This window comes from Podarcis melisellensis, assembly GCF_964234715.1.
Source record: "Podarcis melisellensis genome assembly, chromosome: 12".
In the NCBI taxonomy this organism is placed as follows: Eukaryota; Metazoa; Chordata; class Lepidosauria; order Squamata; family Lacertidae; genus Podarcis; species Podarcis melisellensis.
In genome coordinates, this window is record NC_138544.1 from 46,760,161 (window position 1) to 46,785,091 (window position 24,931).

The 24,931-nt window shown below is 41.4% G+C and overlaps 1 protein-coding gene across 10 annotated transcripts in view; it reads right to left on the bottom strand.

The window, feature by feature from the left end:
* The window catches only part of ZMYND11 (zinc finger MYND-type containing 11), a 102,273-nt gene that overhangs the window by 24,772 nt on the left and 52,570 nt on the right, over positions 1-24,931 (bottom strand). For 4 of the 10 annotated variants that reach the window (XM_081882394.1, XM_081882388.1, XM_081882392.1 and 1 more), the window contains exons 3-5: positions 13,224-13,383; positions 7,476-7,520; positions 1,053-1,214 (exon numbers count right to left, since the gene is read on the bottom strand). In XM_081882394.1, the coding sequence (XP_081738520.1) occupies positions 1,053-1,214; positions 7,476-7,520; positions 13,224-13,383 (367 nt within the window). The remainder of the gene's footprint in view (positions 1-1,052; positions 1,215-7,475; positions 7,521-13,223; positions 13,384-24,931) is intronic. The other 6 variants (XM_081882391.1, XM_081882396.1, XM_081882393.1 and 3 more) reach the window with 3 other exon arrangements.

The window sequence follows — 24,931 nt, forward strand, 5'->3', positions numbered from 1 at the left end:
CAGAGATTTGGACTGAAAAGACCCTTGCATTATAGAAATTCTAGGGAACCTAAAATATTAGCTCAATCTATAATGTCTGAATAAAAACTGCAGTGGCTCTCAACCCACAGTTTTATGTAGCATTTATAAACATCAGTAAAGTTCAAAAGAAAAATATATATATGCATTTTGCTGCAGCATAATGCAAACCTTCTGGAGTTTATGCAAATATGCACATATTTGTTTATGCAAATATGCACATATTCTTTTTATATTTGATCTGCATCATCTGTGTTATGAGAGAACCCCAAATCTTAACACATATCTGGATAGCTTGGGCAAATGTAGGAAGCGCCAAACATCGAGGCAAATGCAAAAGATAAAATGGCTGCGAATCAAAGTTCTGTGTGTGCTCTGATGGTGTGTGTGTGTGTGTGTGTGTGTGTGTGTGTGTGTATGAATCTGATCTGATCTGTGCCCACAGATTCCAAGCACCATGAACTGAATTGGAGGAGGAAGATCTGTTATTGAAACAGACTGTGGAGCTCCCTCTGTATAGACTGTATAGAGCTTTCCACACTTGGGACAGATTGCCTGACCAGGACAAACGTCTGCCAAGACTGATTTGAGGATTCACTTAGGTATTTCTGGAATTCCAGCTTATGGCACATCATGATTTGCTTCAGACCAATCTAGCAAAACATTTGTTCTAATGTCTCTTTCAAGAGATGCCCATTGACAGCAGGCTTTTCTAGATTTTGCCCAGGCACATCCAAATTTGACCATATTCCGGATTTGCACTTAACATATGCATTGTTTAGGTAGGGATGGCGGAACCTGTGACCTTCTGGGTGTTAGTAGACTACAGCTCCCATCATCCCAGATTACTGATCATGTTGGCTGGGTCTGTTGAAAGTTAAGGGTCCCAGTTAAAGAATCCAGAGAGCTACAGGTTCGCCATCCCCAAAGTAGGCAAAACTGGGTGTTTTCTCCTGGCCAGAAACATCTTCTTGAAACTAGAAATAACAAATACCAAGTCTCTATTCAGCACATGAAAGCTCAGATGTACTCACCCTGCAAACTGGGCATTGCCAGTGACTACTGCTGTCTCTAAGCCTGAACTCATCAGATAAACACTTGGAATGATATACACGAAAACACAGGTCACATATCAACACCTCTCCGGGCAAATGGCATTCAAAACAATACCAGTCATGAGTTTCTGTCTCCCAGTCCTACAAAAAATACAAAATAATTTGATAGAACATTCTGTCAGTATCTGAAACAGCCATGAGCAAAGCACATTTCTTGAAGTCTAGTAACAGGCATTATAAATATTTTTTTTTAATTACCATACCTCTTTAATGGTTTATTCAATTCTTTTTTAAACTTGAAACCCTATTTTTTTTAAAAAAAATGTTTAGATGACTGAATACTAAGGTTTTAACCTCTAAGAAAGGCTTGTTATGAGAGTGTCTGGTTAGCAACACAAACACAACATATATGCAATGTCCCCAGCTATACAGAAAAACTGCCCCGCTAAAAGAAATTAATAGTGCAAGCTTGAATAATGCAAGCTTTATAAAATCCCTACACAACCTCTATCTTCTTGAAGAAAGGTGATGAGAGTACTCTCTTGGCATTAGGCCGCTAAAACCATGATTTTATACCCCTGTTATATGCTTGAAAGCGTGGACTGGAATCCACCTCCAGCTGTTTGGGACGTTGAGGAATTGAGGGAACTCCTTTCAAGCAGAGTTCAGAAGATAATTCGCCTTACCTGAATTCTTGGAAAGGAAAAAAGGAACAGGAGTTGCTATTGCAACCCCATGCCAATCTGTCTAAGCAGCTATGACTTCCTTTCGAAAGCATCAAATTATTCTATATAGCTTACCTCCCCTGACTAGGCAAAAGAAGCCACTGTTTTCAAAAGACAGTCAGAGCTGCAGAGGAAGATGGGCTGTATGTAGGATAAGAGCAGAAGTGTCTCCTGAGTCTCCTGATATCTCTCCAAGAGCACGGAATGACGGTAAGCAGATACTGTCCTGTGTGACTGAGCTGAACACAGGTGGACAGCCTCCTCTCCTCAAAATCCCATGCAGCTGGAGGAGGACTTTCTTCCACCCAAGTGTGAACCAAGCCTGAGAACTCAACTGGAACTCAACTGAAATGTGAAGTATACATAATTGCCAAATCCAGATCTTTTGCTGGAGGTTAGTGCTAAAATGGATTGAACCATCTCCCTCCTCCTTCCAAATTCTGCTGCCTTGTAGTTTGTTGTTGCTCTGATTGGGTTCATTGGAAAGGTTGCAGTTTATAAATTCTCATTTCCTTCACTGAGATTGGCTTTTTTAAAAATCGAAATAGGCCTTCAGGATAAAACAGAAAGATCTGTTGAAGTTGACCTATTCTGGGTCAAAGCAGAGGTCCATGTAAGAGCTCACGACTCCTGGTGCAAGTTCAACTAAAATCCACAAATGGGACGAAGTTTTGAAATTTATGAGAACCTACAAGCAGAGCATAACAAAACAGGCGTCTTTTTAAACTTTAGAATATGGCAATATTAAGCAGCTTATTTTTTTTCTTTTAACATACCTTTTGCAATGCGATTTCAATCAATCCAAATATTGGAAAGTTTGACCTAATTTTGTTCTTGGTCCTTCAAACATTTTCAACTGTGTAAATGAAGCCTATAAATAGGATTTCTCAACACAATTCAGAAAAAAGTAACAGTTGTCTCTCATCTCTCCACTTCTATTTCCCAACTCTGAATGAGCCACAATCCAGCCAAAGCTAAGTCCTCTTTAAACCCCATTGATGTCGGTAGGAAGGAATTAAGCAACCAATGGGTAAAATATGTTCAAATGCTCTTCAATACCTTCTTTAAAAAAACAAAACAGAACAGAAACAGAAGTTGAACTCCTAGCCATGAGCACTGCGAGGGAAAACAAAAACAAAAATCCCTCAGCGCAGCACAATCAGCTATCCTGGATTGTGACCAATGCCTTTATGCTACAGATAACAAATAAATAAATATTCTAGTGGCAATTTCCAACTGTTTTCCCTGATAGGGGCAACTCCACTGCAGGAACAACTAAAGCTGTCGTCTGAGGCAACAAGATTATTGGGGGTGTCAGCGAAGCCTCAGAACCAAGTTTTGCACCAGGCATCTTGCAGACATGCTGGGCTTGTTCACACATCCCTTTAAACCATCCTTTAAAATAAGCAATTGTTCAATATGAAAGAGTGTTTTGCTCCTTCTCTGCTCCTGCTGCAGCAGGGAGGGAAAAAAACCAGAGGCTGGAATCGTGTTATGTGCAAATCGGTGCTTGTTGTATGTTTCCCACAAGCAAATCACAATTAGGAAACCAAGGCTGGAGGAGCAATGGTTCAGAATAAACTTTAATGTGGTTTAATGGGACATGTGAACCAGCTCACCACAAGAGGCCCTCATGTGTGTGACTCAGATCTTGCAACACCTAGGGTGGTGAAATCTGAGCTCATTTTTCTTCCTAACTCTACTTCAGTAATGAATTAAGATAGGATGACCGTGTGAATCAAGAACAGGGCTGCTGCACCTTTAACAGCTGCATGACAGTATATATCTGCTAAAATTCATGCTTCTACAAAACTATTAAAGGTACGACCCTACCTGTCCACAGACTGTCTCACCAGGGTGGTACATGCCCTGGTTATCTCCCGCGTGGACTACTGCAACACACTTTACATGGGGCTAACTATGAAGGTGACTAGGAAACTACAACTAATACAGAATGCGGCAGCTAGACTGATGACTGGGAGCAGCTGCTGGGACCATATAACACCAGTCCTAAAGGACCTTCACTTTATGTTTCCGAGCACAATTCAAAGTGTTGGTGCTGACTTTTAAAGCCCTAAATGGCCTCGGCCCAGTATACCTGAAAGAGTGTCTCCATCAATATCATTCTACCCGGACACTAAGGTCCTCCTCTGAGGATCTTCTGGTGGTTCCCTCACTGCGAGAAGTGAAGTTACAGGGAACCAGGCAGAGGGCTTTCTCAGCGGTGGCACCCTCCTTCAGATGTCAAGGAGATAAAGAACTACACAACTTTTAGAAGACATCTGTAGGCAGCCCTGTATCAATAAGGTTTTTTTAATGTTTGGTGTTTTACTATGTTTTTATATGTAGTGTAAGCCGCCCAGAGTGGCTGGCGAAGTTCAGCCAGATGGACAGGGTACAAATAATAATTAAAAAATATTATTACAGGAGATTTGTCCTTTTTTTCACCTGGTCTCCCTAAATTTTAACTTCTGTATAATGTTATGTTATGTGAAAAAAGGAAATATCTCATTCCTTCGTTTGTTATTTCATTCTGTGAATATGAAGTGTTTCTCATCAGCCTTTGAAGTTGATGTGTCTGCATCAAGTCTAGGAAACATTCTCATCCTCCGAGCCCACCAGCAATCTCTCTAGGCATATTACATATTATAAGAAGCCTGTCTCTGTTGGAAAATTTTCACTGGCACTGAATCCTGCCAAATTCAGGGAGTATCAGCTCTTTTACTGCCTTAAATATATTGGCCATAATCTATCAGAATCCAGAATAACTGCATTGTGCATGGATGGAACACACCTGGGTGCTCCTACCTGCATAGTGCCTTAACATGACCAAAGTAGAAAATTAAGAAAATTCCACAGAAACCCAAATGTTTTGGGCCTGGAAAAGTCAGAGTAGGACCCTTGAAATCACTGGCCTTACATTAGTTTGCTAACTTAAGTCCTTCAATTTCAATGGGTTTACTCAGAGTATGACTTAGTTGGGTGCAGCCCATTGATTAGATGTGTTCTTTTACCCTAACAACATATTCGGACCGGATGAGCATATATGTGGGGCTTTCACTCATACAAATGTATGATTTGTGAGAGCAGCCCATGTGATTTGCACAATCACAGCAATTTTCTGCTTTAGAAAAACAAAACAAAACACCAATCCTCTTAACTTTTCTTTAGACTCACTATCAACTACAATATTAAAAACAGAAAGACACGTGCAATGTATTCTTCACCAGTAGCATAAAATAAAGGTGTTGACTTTTACTTTCTGTTGCCTTTTCATACCATAAGCTCCTCCCTAGAACTATACTAGAGCTATACTCATAGCACAGATCAAAATGCTCCAGAAAGAAGACAAAGCACACCTGATTTTTACATTTGATATATTATTTACCAAAGTCTAAAGGGGTGTTAATCTTAATGAGCTTTCTCACACTGGATTCCCCTTCCTCTTCTTTGAACAGGTTTGCCCAAATGCTCAGCAGCAGCAAAGACCCAATTTAAGAAGAAAATGTTTTGGCACAATCCACCACTGGGAAGTCTTTCTTCAAGGGTCACAAAAAGAACTTAACTGGATCAGGCCAAAGGTCCATCTAGACTCATGGACACCCTGTTGCCTATGGGAAGCCTGCAAGCAGCACCTGAGTGCAACATTACTCTCCTACTTGTGACTACAAGCAGCTGGTATTCAGAGACGTATTGCCTCTGACAGTGGAGGTAAAGTGTGGCCATCATGGCTAGCAGCCACTGATAGCCTTAACCTCCCATTTAAATGAAAGAACGCTGTACAATAGCACTATGAGGGCTTGTTCAACTCAAATGGATTTCAATAGGGCTTCTGCAAAGGAACCTCTGGGTGAATTGGGCCCTTACTATTAATTATCTAAAACAAAAACAAAACTAAAGAGGAGATAAAATTTGAGATTTCCAAATCGCTAACACAAAGTTCATATAGCTTGAGCACAGAATGCCTTATTGCTGCGTTGCACCTAAGGGCTTTTTCCACATAGCTTTGGAGCAACTTGGGATCCAGGTAACACAGGTCACAGTCCTGTGTCCTGGTATAAAACCCCCTAGTATAAAATCCTTGGTCAAAAGGAGATTGTTCTGCTTAATTGTCTGACATACTAGGACTGAACCATCTTTAAAACATCCACCACCCAACATAGCAGAAATGCATTATGTTGCAACACAGGTACAGAGCCTTAAAATGACAGGTGGTTGCTTGTTTGTTTTTTACCATATGCTTGAGGAGCATTAAATAAACATAAACTGAAGGATATCCCAAGTGTGTCCTTCATAATGACATTACCAAGTCAAGGACAAAAGCTCAATTCAGATGTCATGCTAAGCCATGGTTTAGTGTGACGATGACAAACTGCAATGAGCCTCAGATCATATGCTCCCCTCTTCTCATCCAGTACAGCCACAAGGTATTCCGAAGCTTTTGCTTCCGTTTTCACTTAACCATAGTTTGTTGTGTCATCCAAACTGACACACCGTGGTTAACATTAACTAAGGTTTGCAAGAAACAAACCAACTTCATATACTGTTTTGTCTGTTTGGATGGCAACATGTGTTTAAGCAAAAACAGAAGCAAAAAAAGTCTCCAAACTCCTCCTTGCAGCTGTGCTGGATGACAGGAAGGGAAGGTGGACAAGTATAAGGTTCACCTGCAGCTTGTTCTCACCCTTGTGCCAAACCATGGTTTAGGGTGACATCCAGATACATTGAATAATTACACAGGTTAAAAAAAAAGCATTTTCTTTAGCATTTTCATCACCAATTTTTAAAGCTTAGTTTTGGAGATACATTTATAGAGAGAGATATAAAATGAGAAGGAGATCCATAACAAGAGAAAAAAATATTTGCATAACCATGTTGAAGAAGGTAGAAAGGGGGAGGAATATGATCTTGGGTAGGAGGCTAGTCTTTGTGCCAACGGGGAAGGAGCAAGGGGCCTGCGCCACTAATGTAAAAAGCTCCAATTAAAAAATAACAATTTAAAGTTTAAAAGGTAGTTTAAAAGGTAATGGTTTTAAAATCTAAATTTAAAAAGAAATTCAGTAGTAAAATTTCAAGGACAGAAATGCATCCTAATGCCAAAAGGGTAATTTTGGCAAATGTCTCTTCCTGCTATCATGTGTATCCTATCACTATTTTTAAATATCAAGATCTTTTGTTTCTAAATGCCTACCATCTGAATATGTGTTGGAACATTTGCAGGGCCAGAGATGTACATGGATGTTTGCCATGTGATTTCCTCGCATGAGACAGGAGGTATTTATATAACTTTAACATCTGGCCGCCAGCGTTCTAATAATGGCAGATCTAGAAAGTACGAAAAGTCCTTCTCTGCACTTGCCGCGTCTGCCACCAGGTGTCATCATCTACTCCCAGAAACAACTGATAAAAGGGAAACCATTGCAACTTCACATCTTGTGGCAAAACATGTGAGTAACCACTTCCAGCTCCCCAGGAAGAAGAAGAAGAAAAATAATACTATAAACGACAGTCCTGTGCAGGCCAATCTCAGAACTGCATGGAAGATGGATGACAGGCATTATTAATACAACAACTCGTATTTGCAGAAGCAACAGTTCTAGACTATCCTTAATGCACAACAGAAATAAGAGAATATAACAAGGAAATTCAAAGACTACATAGTGCAAAAGTTGTTCACCTTGATTTTTGCTGTTGTCCGGGAGAAAGGCTGCATACTGTAGGCCTTTCGAAATAAAAAACAAAACAAAACAAAAACACATGGTCTCTGTGCTGGAACCCATCTGAGGCACATAGGACTAAAACGAATTGAAACATGGATATGGGGAAAGCACACTGTTACAGATAGCATTCTGACTATACAATTACCACCACCCCCCTAAAGCAAACTATATGGACTACTTTATCTACACCCATTTACCCCTCTTCCCTTTTTGGCCTCCTGAAAGCTTTCCCAAGCAGTTAAAATTAATTAGGAAAACACACACTCAAAGCAAGGACAGAGCCATAATGGTCCAATCGCTGGCACTGTTCGTAATTAGCAAGGGGACTGACATGCTCACTGAATAACCCCTGGGAAGAAGCAAATGCTTGTATCATATGCCATAAAGCATTGGTGGTCAACCCTTTGGAATATCCAGGAAGCGCTTTGATGTTAATACTTTATCAGGTACTTGTCTCCACATTTCATAAATTTTAAAAATGCAGGTTAAAAATAAAATAAAAAAGCAGGGGACAATAGCACCTTGGGAGTGACTGCTGAAAATAATCAGAAAACCCGGTGCAAATTGGTAAGTGTTATCCTTGCATGTAGAAGGGGAGGCTCGTGGGGCCAGTGTACTAGCTAGCAGACAATGGGGAACATGATCAAAAAGCTGACTGATAAACACTGCCATTGCAGGGAGAAGTAGGGTTGTTTTAATACAAAATTACACAGTGCAAGTGGAAAAGAAACCTGTAGACTATAAGGGGAAGTGTTTATGTGGTTCTGGACTGTACTTTAAAAACAGGTGAAGAACTCATTGTGATACTAACCTTTTTTATTGGTAATCCAGAGTAGTTGTGATTTTGATTTTTTAAGTGTGTGTGTGTGTGTGTGTGTGTGTGTGTGTACACACACACCAAATATAACTTTCTCACCCATGAAGCTAAACATAGCCCTCCAGTCATCTACTATGGCCTGGCAGGTACCTGTCAACCCTCAGTCAAAGGCCAACAGCACAAAACAACAGGTTTACTAAACCCCAGGTGGGTTCACCATACACGGCTGGCGGGCTGCTTTCATGATGTGCTGGATCACAACTCTGTATGCAATTATATAGAACCTCCCAAAGACCAAATATAAAAGTAAGGCATCCCGTTTAGGATTTCACACAGTTGGGGGGGGCACTGCCACTGCGGTTTGAGTGATTGACAGCAAAGCTGCAATACTCCCGAGGATGTGCACTGGGTTTTTTTGCCGGTCTGTGGATTATCCTTTAGCAACAAGTATACTTGTAGAGATCCTTTTCTCTTTATCGAAGGAAGGAATATTTGGGCGGAACTTTGGCTTTGAGACACCCCTGTATTACACATGAATGTGATTTTGGCACTGCACGCATTATGTAAAAGCTATTATTTAAAGAAACGGACACTTTGTGGAATAACAAATGTCTTATTTTTGCATTTGGTCTTTGGGAAGTTCTACAGAATTGCATACGGAGTTGTGAGAGCTGTGCTGGATCGCAAGACATGGAGGCCTGGAACAGAATAACTGGCAGTCAGGGTTACTTCGCATGTTACAAGAGTATGTCTTGTATATTGCTCCTATTTTCTAAAGCCCCAAGGTGAGTGAGATTATACACATGTGCAGCTGGATCACAGTGTACTAAGGATCAAGGATGCAAGCAAACTTCTTTTAAAAAATGCAGCTCATCTGCATCAGAACTCAATGAACCAAAGGCATATCTGCTGCATTCAAAGACAATGCCTATGCCCAGTAAATATTTTGGACACATGAAAACTGAAAAACAAATGATGCAAAAATGATAACCAAGAGTCTTCATTCTTTTGTACCAAGAACAGCATTTGGTAGTGGAAGGGGGCAGTGGGACGGCAGTACCGGTAATTAAATATTTTTTTTAAAAGAGAAAAAAACAGTGTTAAAGTTTCTAAATGAATGTCAGTCAGGGTATTTATTAAACAAACTGAAGCAAAAAAAAAATCAGCTTCCTTAATTACAGAAGATATGTAAAGTTTGCATTTATACAACACCTTTCATCTCAGCATTCCAAATTGATTTAATTAAATTAATCTTCGCTATAGCAGTGTGGTGCAAGAATAGTATTAGTGTGGAAGCTATGATGGGCAAAATCCTTTTAAATGTGGTCCATATGTACATGGGAAAAGAAAGAATCTCACACCTTCTTTGATCCCCCCCCTTTTTTAAAATAGAAGCATACAAGACTGTACATATTCTGCAATTCCATACGAGCACAGAAAACCCACAGAAAATGATACTTGGGTGTACATTCCAGCATTTTGAAAAGCTCAGTTCACTTTCTCCACCACCTTCTGGCTAGGAATATGGGCAATGCATGCTAAAGTCAGAGGAGAGCTCAGAAGATGTTTAAATTTTGATGGGACAATGTTTCAGTGCTATATAAAGCTAATGTGCCTTTGCTTGAGTAACTGCAGCATAATAATTATGCAGACTGGGGAAAGATGAGGAGATTTGCTTTATTTATATATCGCCACTTCTGTATGAATTACTTTGGCAATCTTGGGGGAAGGGGGAGGATTTTGTTTTTCCTTTAGTGCAAAGTGCACACAACCCTACGTACATCATGTCTGACACAAACCCTCAAGGGCATTACTAACCAAACTGAACACTTGAGTCCAGCACCACAAAGTTGATATGGTATTATGTCTTAGGCCATGTAAAATGTGTCAAGAATATTAAGGTTTCTAACTTGAAAAAATTAACAGCTGAAACAGGGACCAGCAGAAATTCTCCAAGCAAAAAGGGAACGAAGGGACAAAAGGTACCTGTAAATATATACAACCATTTTGAACTGCTGTCTACAGCTGAACGACCCTGTCCTCTTTTCCCTAGATCAGTGTTCCCCACCCTGGAGCCCCCCAGCTGTTGTTGGACTCCACCTCCCATCAGCCAGAGCCAGCATGGCCAACGGTCAAGGATGATGGGAGATGTAGTTCAACTATCTCTGGAGATCACCACGTTGGGGCAAGGTTGACTAAATTAGCTCTTCAAAATCTGTTTTTGTTTTCTAAGGCAGGGTTTCTGCTACTCTAGTATGGATATAAGTTTAAAGGTAAAGGGACCCCTGACCATTAGGTCCAGTCGTGAATGACTCTGGGGTTGCAGGGCTCATCTTGCTTTATTGGCCGAGGGAGCCAGCGTACAGCTCATGTGGCCAGCATGACTAAGCCGCTTTCTGGTGAACCAGAGCAGCGCACAGAAATGCTGTTTACCTTCCTGCCGGAGCGGTACCTATTTATCTACTTGCACTCTGAAGTCATTTCGAACTGCTAGGTTGGCAGGAGCAGGGACCGAGCAACGGGAGCTCACACCGTCACGGGGATTCAAACTGCCGACCTTCTGATTGGCAAGCCCTAGGCTCTGTGGTTTAGACCACAGCGCCACCCGCATCCATTTTAAATGTAGGCTGCAATAATATACATACATTCCTGGGAGTGAGCCCCACTGAAAACAATGGAACTTATTCTCAAGTAAACATGCATTGGATCGTATTATTATTAAGCAATTATCCTTGTCGCATGAGGTTACCGGCATTCTACTATTCTTCAAGCAACTGGTTTGTAAATGCCTTCATTCAGCATGGTAACCTTATTTCTGAGTCTGTAATTTACCTAAAAATTAGCCACTTAGAATTAACTTTTCAAATGGGCCACCTTATCGCAGCAACATTATCTTGTTGACGAAACAGCCAATCTTTTCCCAGGGTCCTGGCATACTGACTGACACTGTACAAGTAAATATAAATTAGGTTTTAAATAAGCATATATTTTAGAAAGTTCTGATTGGGTCAGGCTATACTGTTGCATTATTCCAAGTGATTTGTAATAATTGTTCATCTGATTTTTCATTGAATGTAACAACTCATCATAGATAAAAGCACCCAACTTTTATGACCCAAATGCCATAAATCTGATAGGCAAGGGAGCTTGGGGTTGGTCTCTGTGGTGACTCACAAGCCAAACTGGGGGCCACTCACCAACCCAGAGGTCCTGGCCTCTCCTAATGCTCAGGACTTTAAAGGACAAAAACTGGCCACCCCAGCCTACCCCTACACCCAGTGAGACTCCTAAACTCTTGCATGGTAGCTCCTCAGACGGCATTCATCCAGGACCCTTCTGCAAAAAGAACATAAGAACAGCCATTCTTGGTCATACCCATGCCAACAGCAACCAGTATTAGGTGCTTCAAATATAACCTACCAGAACAGGGCAATTAACGAGCAAACATCTATCCCTAGACATACTGGCGAAATTCTCCCCTTCCCCGCTTTTGGGTCATATTTTAAGACTGATAACCCTATGGCCTGGATCCGTTGAACCTACACGACAAGTTCCGTGTGCTCTGGGCTTAGGCTTCCTAAAGAGCAGCTCCCCTCCTTTGAAACTGGGGAGAGCATATTCAAAAGCAGCTTGTGACATGATATGTTGTTGAGGGGGGCAGGAATTAAGGTTAGAATTTTCAGACTGAAGAAGGTGTTTTGATCCTGGACTACTTCCATTCCTTAAAATTAATCTATGGCTAAAGAATAGTAACATAACCTGCGGATCAGGCCAGTGGTTCATCTAGTCTACTATCCTGTTCTCATTGTGGCCAACCAGATGCTATGGGGAGCCCAAAAGCAGAATAGCAATCTCCCCATATGTATGTATGTATATACATTATCTATACACACTGGGTTGTATCCAGTGCTGGTCCTACTCAGGGTAGACCCATTGAAATTAATGAACATGACTTAGTTTCACTTATTTCAAAGAGCCTACTCTGAGTAGGACTCGAATTGGCTAAAACCCATTACATTTGTACCTCGGAAGTCGAACGCCTTACAATTCGAACGTTTTGGATCCCGAACGCCACAAACCCAGGAGTTTGTGTTCCAGTTTGCCAACGTTCTTCAGAACCCAAACGTCCAACACGGCTTCCAATTGTCTGCAGGAGCTTCCTGCAGCCAATCGGAAGCCAAGCCTTGGTTTCCGAACCTTTTGGAAGTCGAACGGATTCTGTTCAACTTCTGAGGTACGACTGTCTATTTTTTTTTTTTTTTGTAAAAAATAAAACTAAACTTCTTTCATTCACCTATGAGGCTCTCATCTGGTAAATAATTAGTTTGGTCCTAAAACAGTGGTTCCCAAACTTTTCCGCCCATGGTCCACTTGAAAATTGCCAATGATCTGTCTTCCCAGACCACTTAATGATTTTTTTCTGCCTGTTGTAACAATTGTAAGTTTATTTTATTGTTTTTTTATTGTTTGCTCATTGTATATTTTTGTATTACAATTTGAGCTCCGTGGAATTCAAATTACAATACAACATAAAAAATAAACGAAGCCATAAAAATACAATGAGAAACCAGCAGGAATTTTTAACGTGACGAATGTGCCATCTTCAATCACAAATTCTCACACAGCACTTCGATGAAGCTTGTGGACCACTGGCAGCACACGGGCCACAGTTTGGAAACCCCTGTTCTAAAACATTCTTTGCTGGAAACCAAAACTCTTATAGCTACATGAGACTGCGGAAGGGTAATAACTTTCAATCCAGTAAGTAAAAGAAAGCAAGCTGTCCTGAGGCCCCGTGCACAAGCTGCAAGAACGCACTGCAAGTAGCAAGATTGCAAGTCAACGTACCAGGAAATGCAAGGTAAAGCCTTGTGGGAAATATACTCACAATCTCATCTCCAGGAAGCCAGTATCCTTCTTGCTCAATACCAGCTTTAGATCCCTTACATCCCACTGTCAAGGTCTCAACAACTAGGCCGTCCTTCACTGCTAAACTAAGCTGGCGTGTGGTCTCTTTGGGGTGCATACCATGAACCCGAGACATATACCTGCAAAGAGAGCAGAAAACAAGTTCTTACAAAAGCATCTTACTTAATGTTTGCATCTACTTTCCGATACGGAGGTGTCTACTCAAACATCCTGAAACACGTTTTAGTTTTTTCCACCCATTATTTCTGCATTTCTTAACACTTTCATACTCCATGTACCCTGTTATCATACATACCGAGGAAGTCCATAATTTTTAGGACTCCCTTTTTAGAAAACTCTATTACAGTTAACTTAAAAACATTTAAGGTTACATCAGAAGTAACTATCGTTGCTGGAAACAGCCTACAGCTCCTGGCGTGGTAGGATCTCTTCCTGCAAGAGAGTTTGGTCTTGCTTTTATGGGGAAGGAAAGAACTGTCACATTGCTGTGGAAAGGGAAAGGGCAAAAGTCTTCCTTTGCAACTGGCCATTACCCACCAGGGCTAAGAGAAGGCAATAATGAGATTACACCTCCTATACCCACCCAGCACTCCTCCATTTGAGACTGAAGACCTACAAACAAACAAAAACCTGCCAATGATGTCAATTAGCATAACAACTTTCATTCAAGCCAATGCACAACAGGGCTGAGGGAAAGCTGCCTAACCCTTTTAAGGGGGATGACTATTGGGAGAATGCAAAGGAAACCTTCAGCTCATCATGGGCTGGCCAGCAATTTGGGAGCATGAATGGAAAAGCATCAAAGCAGAATCAAAGCTTGTCAAATCCCTGGTAACACGTGGTAAATGTATCATGGGAACAGGCAGAAAAGAAAAATATCTGAGTCTAGTATTATTGTCAAGGGAACATATGCACAGTGGCTGTGCAGATTTAGACAATTGGAGAGCTGCCCCCCTTTACATTCCTCTAAAAGCAGAGGACTGGGGTGAGGGTTCCTGTTGTTTACTCTGATTTGCTAATTCCTCATTGCAGCCTCTTCTTACTCTAGTCTTGTATGGATGCCTGATTATCGTCTTCCAAAGCAACTACTCTATTCCCAATTTAAGAAAGGAAAGTGAAATGTCAGCAGACAACAATAGAGGTTTAAAGACGCTCTCAAGGCAGTATAAGCACAGATCATTGGGAAATACTGGCCTGAGAGCACTCCAATTGGGGAATAGCCTCTACCAAAGGCATCTTGGACTTCGAAGAAGCACAAAAGAGAGAAATGAGCTAAGAGGAAGACACATTTGGCAAATCCTCACCCTGATCAACTACTGCCCAGAAACTTATGTCCCCACTGTGGAAGTACGTGTGGATCCAGAAGTGGCCTCCACAGTCACTTACAGACACATTGTTAAGACCATATTCATGGAAGACAATTTTACTTGGCTATGCATGATCACCGAAGAAGAGTCTTGGACAATTTGATTGCATGCAGAAATTAAATCAATAATATCTTCTTTTAACTGAATGGCAAGACAATGCAAAATGAGAGAACCTGCTTCTTCTTTCTTTTAAAGGGCTATCTCCCTCTTTCCACACAAGTGCACATGTGGATATCCCATGCTTTCACATAGTAAATTACACACACACACACACACACCACACTGGATGTAACAGGTTGTTTTGGTGGTGATGAATACTATATGTAATAGGCTCCTGTGACAGGTACCGTAGAACAGCATTTCCCAAACTTGGGTCTCCAGCTGTTTTGGGACTATAACTCCCATCATTCCTACTTAGGAGGGATTACGAGAGCAGTGGTCAGGGATTACGAGAACTGTAGTCCAAAAACAGCTGGAGACCCAAGTTTGGAAAGCTACTTTCTTTACAAAAGCTTCAAGAGAATTAGGTTGTCCTGCAGTATTAAGAATAAAATGACCTTTCTGAATGACCGACAATATAACAAGGGAAGTAACCAAACCAAACTTATTGGGCTTGAGTTTACCAGGGAGGAAGCAATGGAAAGCTGAAATGGAGATAAACTGAATTTGAAAATCCATGATTCCAAGTCTTAGAATTTTAGTGCATGTATTGTCATGGGTATGTATAGCCAACAAAGCAGGAATAAAAGCACTAATTTAGTGTAGGTATCGATGCAGTTTTTATTTTTATTAAAAAAAACAACCTTACAGATGTTCTATTTCCCGCCAGAAAACATCAGTGCAGAAGAAGAAATAATAATTCCAGAAGTATCAGAAGGAATAAAATAAGATGGCAGGCAAGTGCTACTGAAGAAAACAGCGCAAAACACCAGGACAGTTTTGTTTTTAGAAAAGGAAAGTAACCTTTCAGGAGGCTCTGAAGTGGTGGTGTAATTTAGCATGAGAAAATGTCCAATTGCTCTCCTGGTACTCAGATAAGAACGAAGTAAAATGGTGCTGGTTCCAACCCCTGGCCTTAAGCAACAGAGACCTGTCAGCCAATGGACTGGAGCCAAAAGGCTGTCTGCTTATGCCAACGTTCTAGAACTTTCTGCATGTCCGCCATTTTTAGTCGCCCTCCTCTGCTGCCTCTCTCATTGAGTGACTGCAAAGAGGCCATGGAAGAGGGGAAGCAGAAATCTTAAAGATGCTAGAGTGACAGTCCTAGATATTATCAAAGCAAAGCAAGGAGAAAACTCCCGCGCAATGTTAGTTACTAACACAAGGAGTTGGCTTCTGCTGCTAATGGGGCACAAGGAACCATCTTGCACGGCAGGCAGAGATAAAGCAACCCCTCGTAGCTGTTCTCTTGAAAGATCTGATTATCCTTACCTTGGAGGAAGGGAGCTGAGGCAACTTATTTGCGTTCAGCCTCTGGTCAACAGATTGGGAAGCATTTTAGACTCCTTAGGCTGTTTTCCAGTCAGGCGGGAGGAGGAAAGCAAATATGTTTGCAGATGGGTAAGTACACGGCAGAGAGACAAAGTTAATTCCCCTAAGACACGGAACCAGCCTTTAAGCGGCCAGGAGGCTGAAACAACCCGTCTGCACTACAACTTCTCGGGCAGGGGAAGTTAATGCTAATCTCCACTAGCTAAAATAAAGACCTGTCTGCTGAAATGAAGAGGTTCTTCCTGATAATCTGCTTGTTAGATTCCTGATCTGGCCAGATGAGGCTGTCTGCCCACAGGGCACAGAAGGGAGACAGAGAAAGAGGGAGGGAGGGGGAAAGAAACTTAGGTCACAGCTCAGTAGACTGGTATTTATAGCTCAGGCTTCTCAGGATTTACTCATCTACAAACAGAGAATACAAAACCCATTTAGATTACTACAAGGTTGCGCAGCAGGAATCCTGCACAAGAGAACAAGCTCACCCTAAAAGCTACGATATAAACAAGCAACTCTACCTATTCCTTTTGGTTTAAATAGCGCCTAACGCACTCAGTTTCTTACCAATATGGGGGGGGGGACCCCCTCAAGTTTCAAAACTCTTAAAAATGCAAACTCGTTTGGATTACGAGTAATGCCGACCTGTCAAGAAGATTTGTATAAATATGAACGCTGATGGTGCCAGCTATTGTTTCTAACATTTAAATTTCATTCCGCATATGGCTCTATTATTTATTGATTGTATTTTTATATGGCAGAATACAAAAGGAATAAAACAATTGAGATTTATGTCTCTGACACTCCCCAAAATAGTCTCATCTCGCTGAACCTCACCACAATCCCCTTGTGGTGTCACTTTTATTCCCGTTACACAAAAAGAAGAAGCGAAGCTGAAATCCTTTTGAACATTCAGGGGGCTCTGCACTTTCAGTGAACTCATGCAGGGCAGAAGGTATCTTTGCGGCAGCAAGATCTCGCTCTCACTGCCGGCAAGTTGAATCATACACTTGGCGCATGCAACTGGAACTTTGCAGATATGCAACATACTACACACAGAGTTGAGCTACATTCACTGAATGCACAAGGCCTCCTCACCTCATTAATATCTATAAGAGGCTTTAGTGACTTGCTATGCTATCCAAGGGCATCAATACAGACTCACGATGGGAGCTGACATCTGAATCCACTAGTTTTCAGGTTACGGTGAAAAATGTGGGGCCCCAAAAAAGGTTCTGTCTTCAAAATAACATCAATACAAGTCCTTTCAAAATGTACACAACCACACGAGGGCAAGGTACACACAGAGTGCTGCTCTGGAAATATTATATTTTTTTGCTACCATTTTGTTTACATTGGTGGAAATTTTTGTTTATTTACTGCAATTTTTCATACAGCTCACCTTTCAGGATATGAATCCTACCAAAGTGGTTTTTACAAGCAATATTCAATTACGTATTTTAAAAACTACAACACTATAGTGGTACCTTGGGTTACATACGCTTCAGGTTACATATGCTTCAGGTTACAGACTCCACTAACCCAGAAATAGTGCTTCAGGTTAAGAACTTTGCTTCAGAATGAGAACAGAAATTGTGCTCCTGTGGCGTGGCAGCAGCAGGAGGCCCCATTAGCTAAAGTGGTGCTTCAGGTTAAGGACAGTTTCAGGTTAAGAGCAGACCTCCAGAACGAATTAAGTACTTAACCTGAGGTACCACTGTATATTAAATATAAAAGGCAAGCTTTCAAACTTGTACAAACAAGACTTCCTTAGCCTCGGAAGCTTGAAATCTATTTCAGCCAAAAGAAAAATGTTCTATTGTAATTCATCCGGTTTCCTCTTACACTTAAAAGACGCAAGGGACCATCCCAGTCCAGTCACCACCGTACAGTTAAACAGTTCACATGCCTAAAATCAGCTGGACTACAATCACACAGTTCCCATGTTCGCGTGCCACGTTAAACCACAGTTAACGTTTAATTATGGTTAATGCAAATGAAGAGCTGGTTGGTGTCCCCTGATAAAAAGTCCATGCTTTGCTACTCCTATTGCGTTGTCTGAGCCACCCTTGTGGTTTGCTTGTTTTCTATGAGCAAACCATGAGTGGTAAGCCAAGAACAAACCTTGTCTACCACACAATGTTAAGAGAGAAACATGCCAAGAGCTCTGGTCTGGGCAAACACAGCAAGTCTAGGCTCGCAGTTCGCCACAGGCAAGGGTACTTTTGAAAAGTGTGCCCTAGCGTTCTGTTAATTCAAGTGAAACGATAGTTAAAAATTAACCATGGTTTAACGTGACACGAGAGCCTACGCCACTGCACGGAATCCTTAAAAATAGCGAATTTACTTAAAAATACAAGGCTTCATGTGCATGGCCTTGGATAGAGAGAGGCACAGCGGATAGAATTACACTGAAATCTGCCTGACATTTCCGCAGAAGCTGTTGACAGACCTAAGAGGTGATCCTGTTTGTTCACGCTTTAAATACCTCAGGCAACATGCAACCTCATATAATGCTCATTATCTGGTCAGTTCTGTCAGAAGTAATGATTTTAATGCAGATAAGGCAGGCTTGTTCCAGCAATTAAATTCACTGTACATTTACACTCAAACATGCCATTAACTTACAGCTCAGGCGGTTAGACTGAATATCCCACCTACACAAGCCATGAAAGCAGTTGTGCCACTGAACTCCCTTTCTGCCCATATTTTCCATAATTTGGAGCAGCTGCTTCTTACAGATCCTTCATTTCTCTTATTTTGCCCCACTACAGAAACAGGGACCAGGCACATGGAACAGTTGTAGCACCTAGAATTTCTGTCATTTACTCAAAATGCTTCTGTTCTTGCAGGCTTTTGGCCTGCTAGATTGAAAGTTTATTGACTGCCTAATTGACTTAAAGTATTTATATTCCACTCCTCATAATATACTGGTATATATATATCCCAGATAAGTTACAATGCAACTTAAAACAAAATAATAGCATAAAAATAAAAATACAATAAATGATACATAAATAAACAACATAACTAGCACAATACTATACAGTGGTACCTCAGGTTACATACGCTTCAAGTTACATACGCTTCAGATTACAGACTCCGCTAACCCAGAAATAGTGCTTCAGGTTAAAAACTTTGCTTCAGGATGAGAACAGAAATTGTGCTCCGGCGGCACGACAGCAGCAGGAGGCCCCATTAGCTAAAGTGATGCTTCAGGTTAAGAACAGTTTCAGGTTAAGAACGGACCTCTGGAACGAATTAAGTACTTAACCCGAGGTAGCACTGTACTTAAAATGTCAATTAAAACAGCAAAGCAAAAACCTCAATTTCAGTATTTTGAAATATAGCATCCTAGCAAGACAATTTTATATGGACAAACCAATTTAAATGCATGAAAGAACAAAAAATTATTTACTTATGGTGGAAATATAGCAAAGTGCAAGAATTCTGGACTACAGTAAAGCAAGTAGCAGGTGGAGTTCTCCAACACCTTTGGACCCCATCCTTTGCTTACTGAATTACGTGAAAGTAAACCCTGCAGCAGTAGCAAAGGTGAGACGATGTTTGGGCAAAGTAGCTTGTAAACTGGCCTATAGACTGTAATTCCCCAAGCAGCTGTTCCATAGAAGCTGGAGAAGCTTTCGTGAGATTACTACAAAATTAAATGTTTGGGGATGATAGTTATGGGAGCCGTACAAAACGAGAATAAACTATACATGTACAGACAAAATCGGTGCACATTTTAATTTACAATAAAAAAAACAGTGTTACAAGAACAGAAAGCCAGTGTTTCTTGTGCCAAAAGCAACAAGCCACAAGAATATCAATTTCATGCAGCTCACCTTAATGGTGAAGGAATGAACAGTATGAATAGGGGTTTGTTTTAAAAAACGCCAGAAGAAAAGACAGCATCTTATTTTTGCCTCTGTAAATGAAAGGGCTTTTGATCGGTTTAAAGCTGATTTCAACAAGGGGCTTCCCTTAACATCGTAACTGCTAATTTATTCCTGCTATCATCCTCAAGGAAGAAATGCATTTTTTACTCTGCCAGCTCACCCTCTGGGTTTTGTTTGTCATGGAGTTGAAAGGTCAATAGATACGGCATGAGGTCTGCTGCCCATTATTGGGCAACTACTCAGGTCTCTTGGAGTAATAATTTCTCACCCCTTTAGTCAATGGTACAAAACCAAAACAGTTTTAACACTGGGCTGGTTCAGGTATCACATGAAGGCACAATTTGCATGACAACAGCAACTCACAATGAACCTTGAGTATGCAATGCTTACCCTCTCCTCTTGAATGAGCCTGTGAAGAAGAGTTTATCAGCTTTTGATTCCAGGTTAGATTAACCATAGCTTGGTGTGTCGTCCAAACTGACAAGCTGTGATGAAGGTTAACCATGGTTTATTTGAAACTAGCAAACTTCAAATAATGGATTATGAAGCTGGCTTGTTTAAACAAACCTTAAGTCAACATGAGCCATAGTTTAGGGTTCAGGCAGTGTGCTAACTATAATTAATGTCTTATTCAAGGTTGTGTTTACTTGGTCTACAGATCATAAACATATAATTTATCAGAGAATGGAAATGAAATTTCAATCTCCTTTTCATGGTTATACTGGATGAATGGGAGATTGTGGGAACCTGAGCCTTCTCTGAGGATTATTCTCATCAAGCTAAACTTTAGTTTGACATCTGAACGTAGCAACTCTTATTATAGATAAGCTTTCCATGAATCCAGCTGTGCTGTCCTGCCTACCAAAATGATGTGTTGTCTCAATTAGTTCCTGCTTTTCTCTCAATTAGTTCCTGTTTTCGTTAGTCTGTTTTAGATCCACTGGTACTTAGGATCAAATCTCGTGATCTCAGAAGTGCCATTCAAATAACAAATGCAGACCCTTTGACAGAACAACACATTTGGGTATATGTAAGCCAATACAAAAAAAAGCACAATCCACCAACCAATTTTACAGTCCAACCCCCCCTGAAATGAGACATGCAAATTTCAAGGCTAATGAAATCTATCCAGCACTGAAACAAGACAGCAAATATATTGAGACATATCCAACAAATGTGTCCCGCCAATGCAAAGATTTAAGCTTGTGCAACAGAATCGCTCGTCGTCTTCTCCCGACCCTCCCCCAATCTTATCCGGAGAGTTGGAGAACCCAAGATTAGAGTTGCGACTTGCAGGGTGGAAATTTGAGCTGATGGGACACGTTAATTGGATACGGCCCATTATCCCACCCTCCTTCCCTTTGGTAGCTGGATGGAACGCAACCATCATTTAGAGGACTCTACGTAGACAAAGACAAAACTATGAAAAGACGCCAAACAAATGCAATATGAAAAGGGGAAATAGATATGAGAAAATCTACCAAGTTTATTTATTATTTATCAAAATATTTATATAAGGCTATGGTATAAAATTGTATCAAAGCAGCAATAAAACATAAAACCATACAAAAAAAGTATCCTGAAAAGCAGACACCAAATTGTTACATTTCAGCAAAAAAAAATCACATTTTTTAAAAACAATGTAGCTTATTAAACCTGAATGCAAGGTTAATGATAAATTCAAGTGTAATCTTTCCTTAATGATGGTAATGGCTTATTATTTTTTGTTTATGTTAGTATTAATCTGTTATGACATGAAGTATGCTAGAGGGATTTGGATTTTCATCAAGGTCAACCACATTAGAAAATGAAAGACAGTAAAAAAAAAAAAAGGTTTCTGAAGTCGAACAAGACATACCCTGTAAACAAGGCCATTTACACATATCAGCAAATCAGCCCCAAACTGGCCTCCTGTTGCATTTTCTGCGCTTATTATGCAATATGCAAAATTAAAGCACTGGTTAGAAATTCAAAGACTGCAATAGCATTATTCACTAACCATCTCCCTGCTCCATCCATGTAAAACTTGAGGAAACTTTCAAATGGCCTTTCTTAAATGGTGCTTTCGCATTTTGCGAGATCTCTCGCAAATTGGTATTTTGTTCCCATCTCATTACATTGCTTCCCTCGGCCTATCTGCTTGGCCTACTTACTACTCAGACTTGCTGAATCAGCATTCCTACAAAAATGTCCCTCCACAAGGCAGACACTCTCCTCCTCCAAAGGAAAAGCCCAGACAGTAAACAGAAAGAACCAGGTGTATAGTGCAGTCTGTAATCTAGCAGCCGGTAAAATTCATTTTTTTAAATAAATGAAGCTGGGTACCGTATTTTTCGCACCATAGGGCGCACCGGACCATAGGGCGCACCCATTTTGGGGGGGGGGGAAATAAAGGGGAAAAAATTATTTTCCCCCCCCAGGTGCGGGGCTGGGGCGGGGGAAGCTCGAGCTTCCCCCGACCCCAGCCCGCAAACAGGCAGCTCTCTGCAAGCCGTGGGAGCACTCCCGCTGCTTGTGGAGAGGTCCGCGAAGCCTGGGCGCGCTGAGCTCAGCGCGCGCAGGCTTCGGCATGCTGGCAACTCTCCGCAAGGAGCCGGAGCGCTCCGGCTCCTTGCGGAGAGGTCCGCGAAGCCTGGAGAGCGTGAGGGGTCGGTGCGCACCGACCCCTCTCACTCTCCAGGCTTCAGCGAAAGCCTGCATTCGCACCATAGGATGCACACACATTTCCCCTTCATTTTTGGAGGGGAAAAAGTGCGTCCTATGGTGCGAAAAATACGGTATTTTATTTTATTTTTATTCCCATTCAATCTAGTGTGATGTACCCAGTAGCAATGCTCAGTTTATAACTCTCCAGAAATCCTAACTCAACTTACCTGGGAGTAAGTCCCCAAACTGAATTCAGTGGGACTTACTTCTGGTTACGACTATGCTGCAAACCGAGAAGCCGTCAGGGTTATACACCTTTTCTGCAATTACTGCACTCAGTGGTTCACCCCCGATATAAATCCATTAAGAATAATAGTATCATCACACCCCTGACATGCCATAACAACCACGTTATTCAGAACGGAACAATTCACTGTTATTAAGAACACAGCCAATTCAAATATCCAACACAGTAATACTCAGTTCCTATACCATCAGGCTCTGTCTTCTGCTTCATTAGCTGGTCAAGTGAGTAGTAGGGTAGATTTTGATACCCTCAGACAGATTAATATGTTTGCTGTTCTCTGCAGAAACTACCAGCTCCTGCTACGCAGGAACAAGGTGGGCTCTGTGCTGAAAGTCTGCACACTTCTCAGATTTGAGGAAGCTTGTAGAGTCTCTTGGGTGATATGGGAGTCATGCTGCAAATAAGGTTATTTGAGGAGGGGGGTGTTGGAACAACAAGAGGACAAGATGCTCATGGAGAGAAGATACAGATACCCTTGAGAGCCAAGCGTCCCTGGTGCAGCTAAGCAGGCTTCTCAAGCCTGGGACCAACACAACAGCCGCCAATCATTGCATCTGCTTCACTGCCGTACAGCAACCATGCACCAGTAATGCTATTTGTACTAGCCTTTGGGAGTTTCATTTTTAGACATTTTAATTGTTTTATTGCTTGTATGTTTGATGCCCTGGGCTCCTTAGGGAGGAGGGGCAGGAAATAAGCTGAAATTAATAAATCAAGTGTCAGTGTTGCTAAAACGAGATGGGTGTAGATTATCTTCAAATTTCTGCTAGTGTAGTTAGCTGCGAGGAAAAACCCTTTCTATGATTTTTAGACTTCTCTTAACCTAAACAGAAAAGCAGGACAAACTATTCAACGTACAAAATCAACAAGCAATGCCCAAAAGGTTGCTGTAAACCCATTTGAAAGTGGAATAAGGTTTTTGCTCACCAGGGAGCCTTCACCTCCCGCATTTGACAACCAACAGCCAGGCGTTTCTTATATAGAGGCCACAACAAAATGACGTGACATCATCACATTGTGAGATGTTAACAGAGGTGGCAACTAAAAGCAGGAAGTGCTTGTATGTAACTGCTGTCTTTAGTAGCCATTCCTAGCGCACGATATGTGGTAACCCCACTGTGCTTGCAAGCAGACATACAGGTATCAGCAAGACACACCCACACTGCATGAAACAATTATGCTATTCAAACACGGTCTGCTGTTGCGTATGGTTTACTCCTTAGCCTTGTACCCCTTTTCCTGGCAGCCAAGCTGGTGCCAAAAGTATTGCTATTCTTTCCTTTGGACCACGTCAGCTTGGCTTCACTCCTGGAGTTTGGCTTCACCCCTGGAGGCACACTCCATTGTCTCTAGAGACAGACAGATGCCAACTCGCTCACTGGTTTGCTGCTACAAGAAGGAGCAGGCACTAGTGGAGATTGGAAGCTTCCCTTTGTTGCTTTCAGCAAACCCGGTTTGCTGTTTCACCTGAACCCAGGAAACTATGGTTTGTACAATCCTAAGTTTGCCCATGAACCAAGGTCGCGAAATTCAATCAGATGATGACTCGTGGATCCAGTTTGGGGAAAAGGACAAAATGTGGGTTGCCACAAAATAGGAACAGGAAGCATAGTGGAGTATAGGCTACATGAACTAGGGAACTAATGAAAGTTTCTTTCACCAAGTCAAATTATTTTTCCAACTGGGGAACAGAGGGCATTTCCCTTTTTACTGTTTCCTCATTGTAACTGAAGATGCCAAAGATTAAACCTGGACCTGTCACATGCAAAGCAGACGTTCTACCATTAAGCTATGGTCCTTTCTAGAGATTTGGCATTACTGTATAGTCTGAATGCAGTCAATGACTGTAGTAGGGAGAAGAGTTGCTTGTAGTGAGAGTTCCGTATGGACATAAATGTTGCAAATAATTTTTCCCCACAGCTAGTCTTCACATGCAGTTATTAAGCAGGAAGAGTTATTTGGT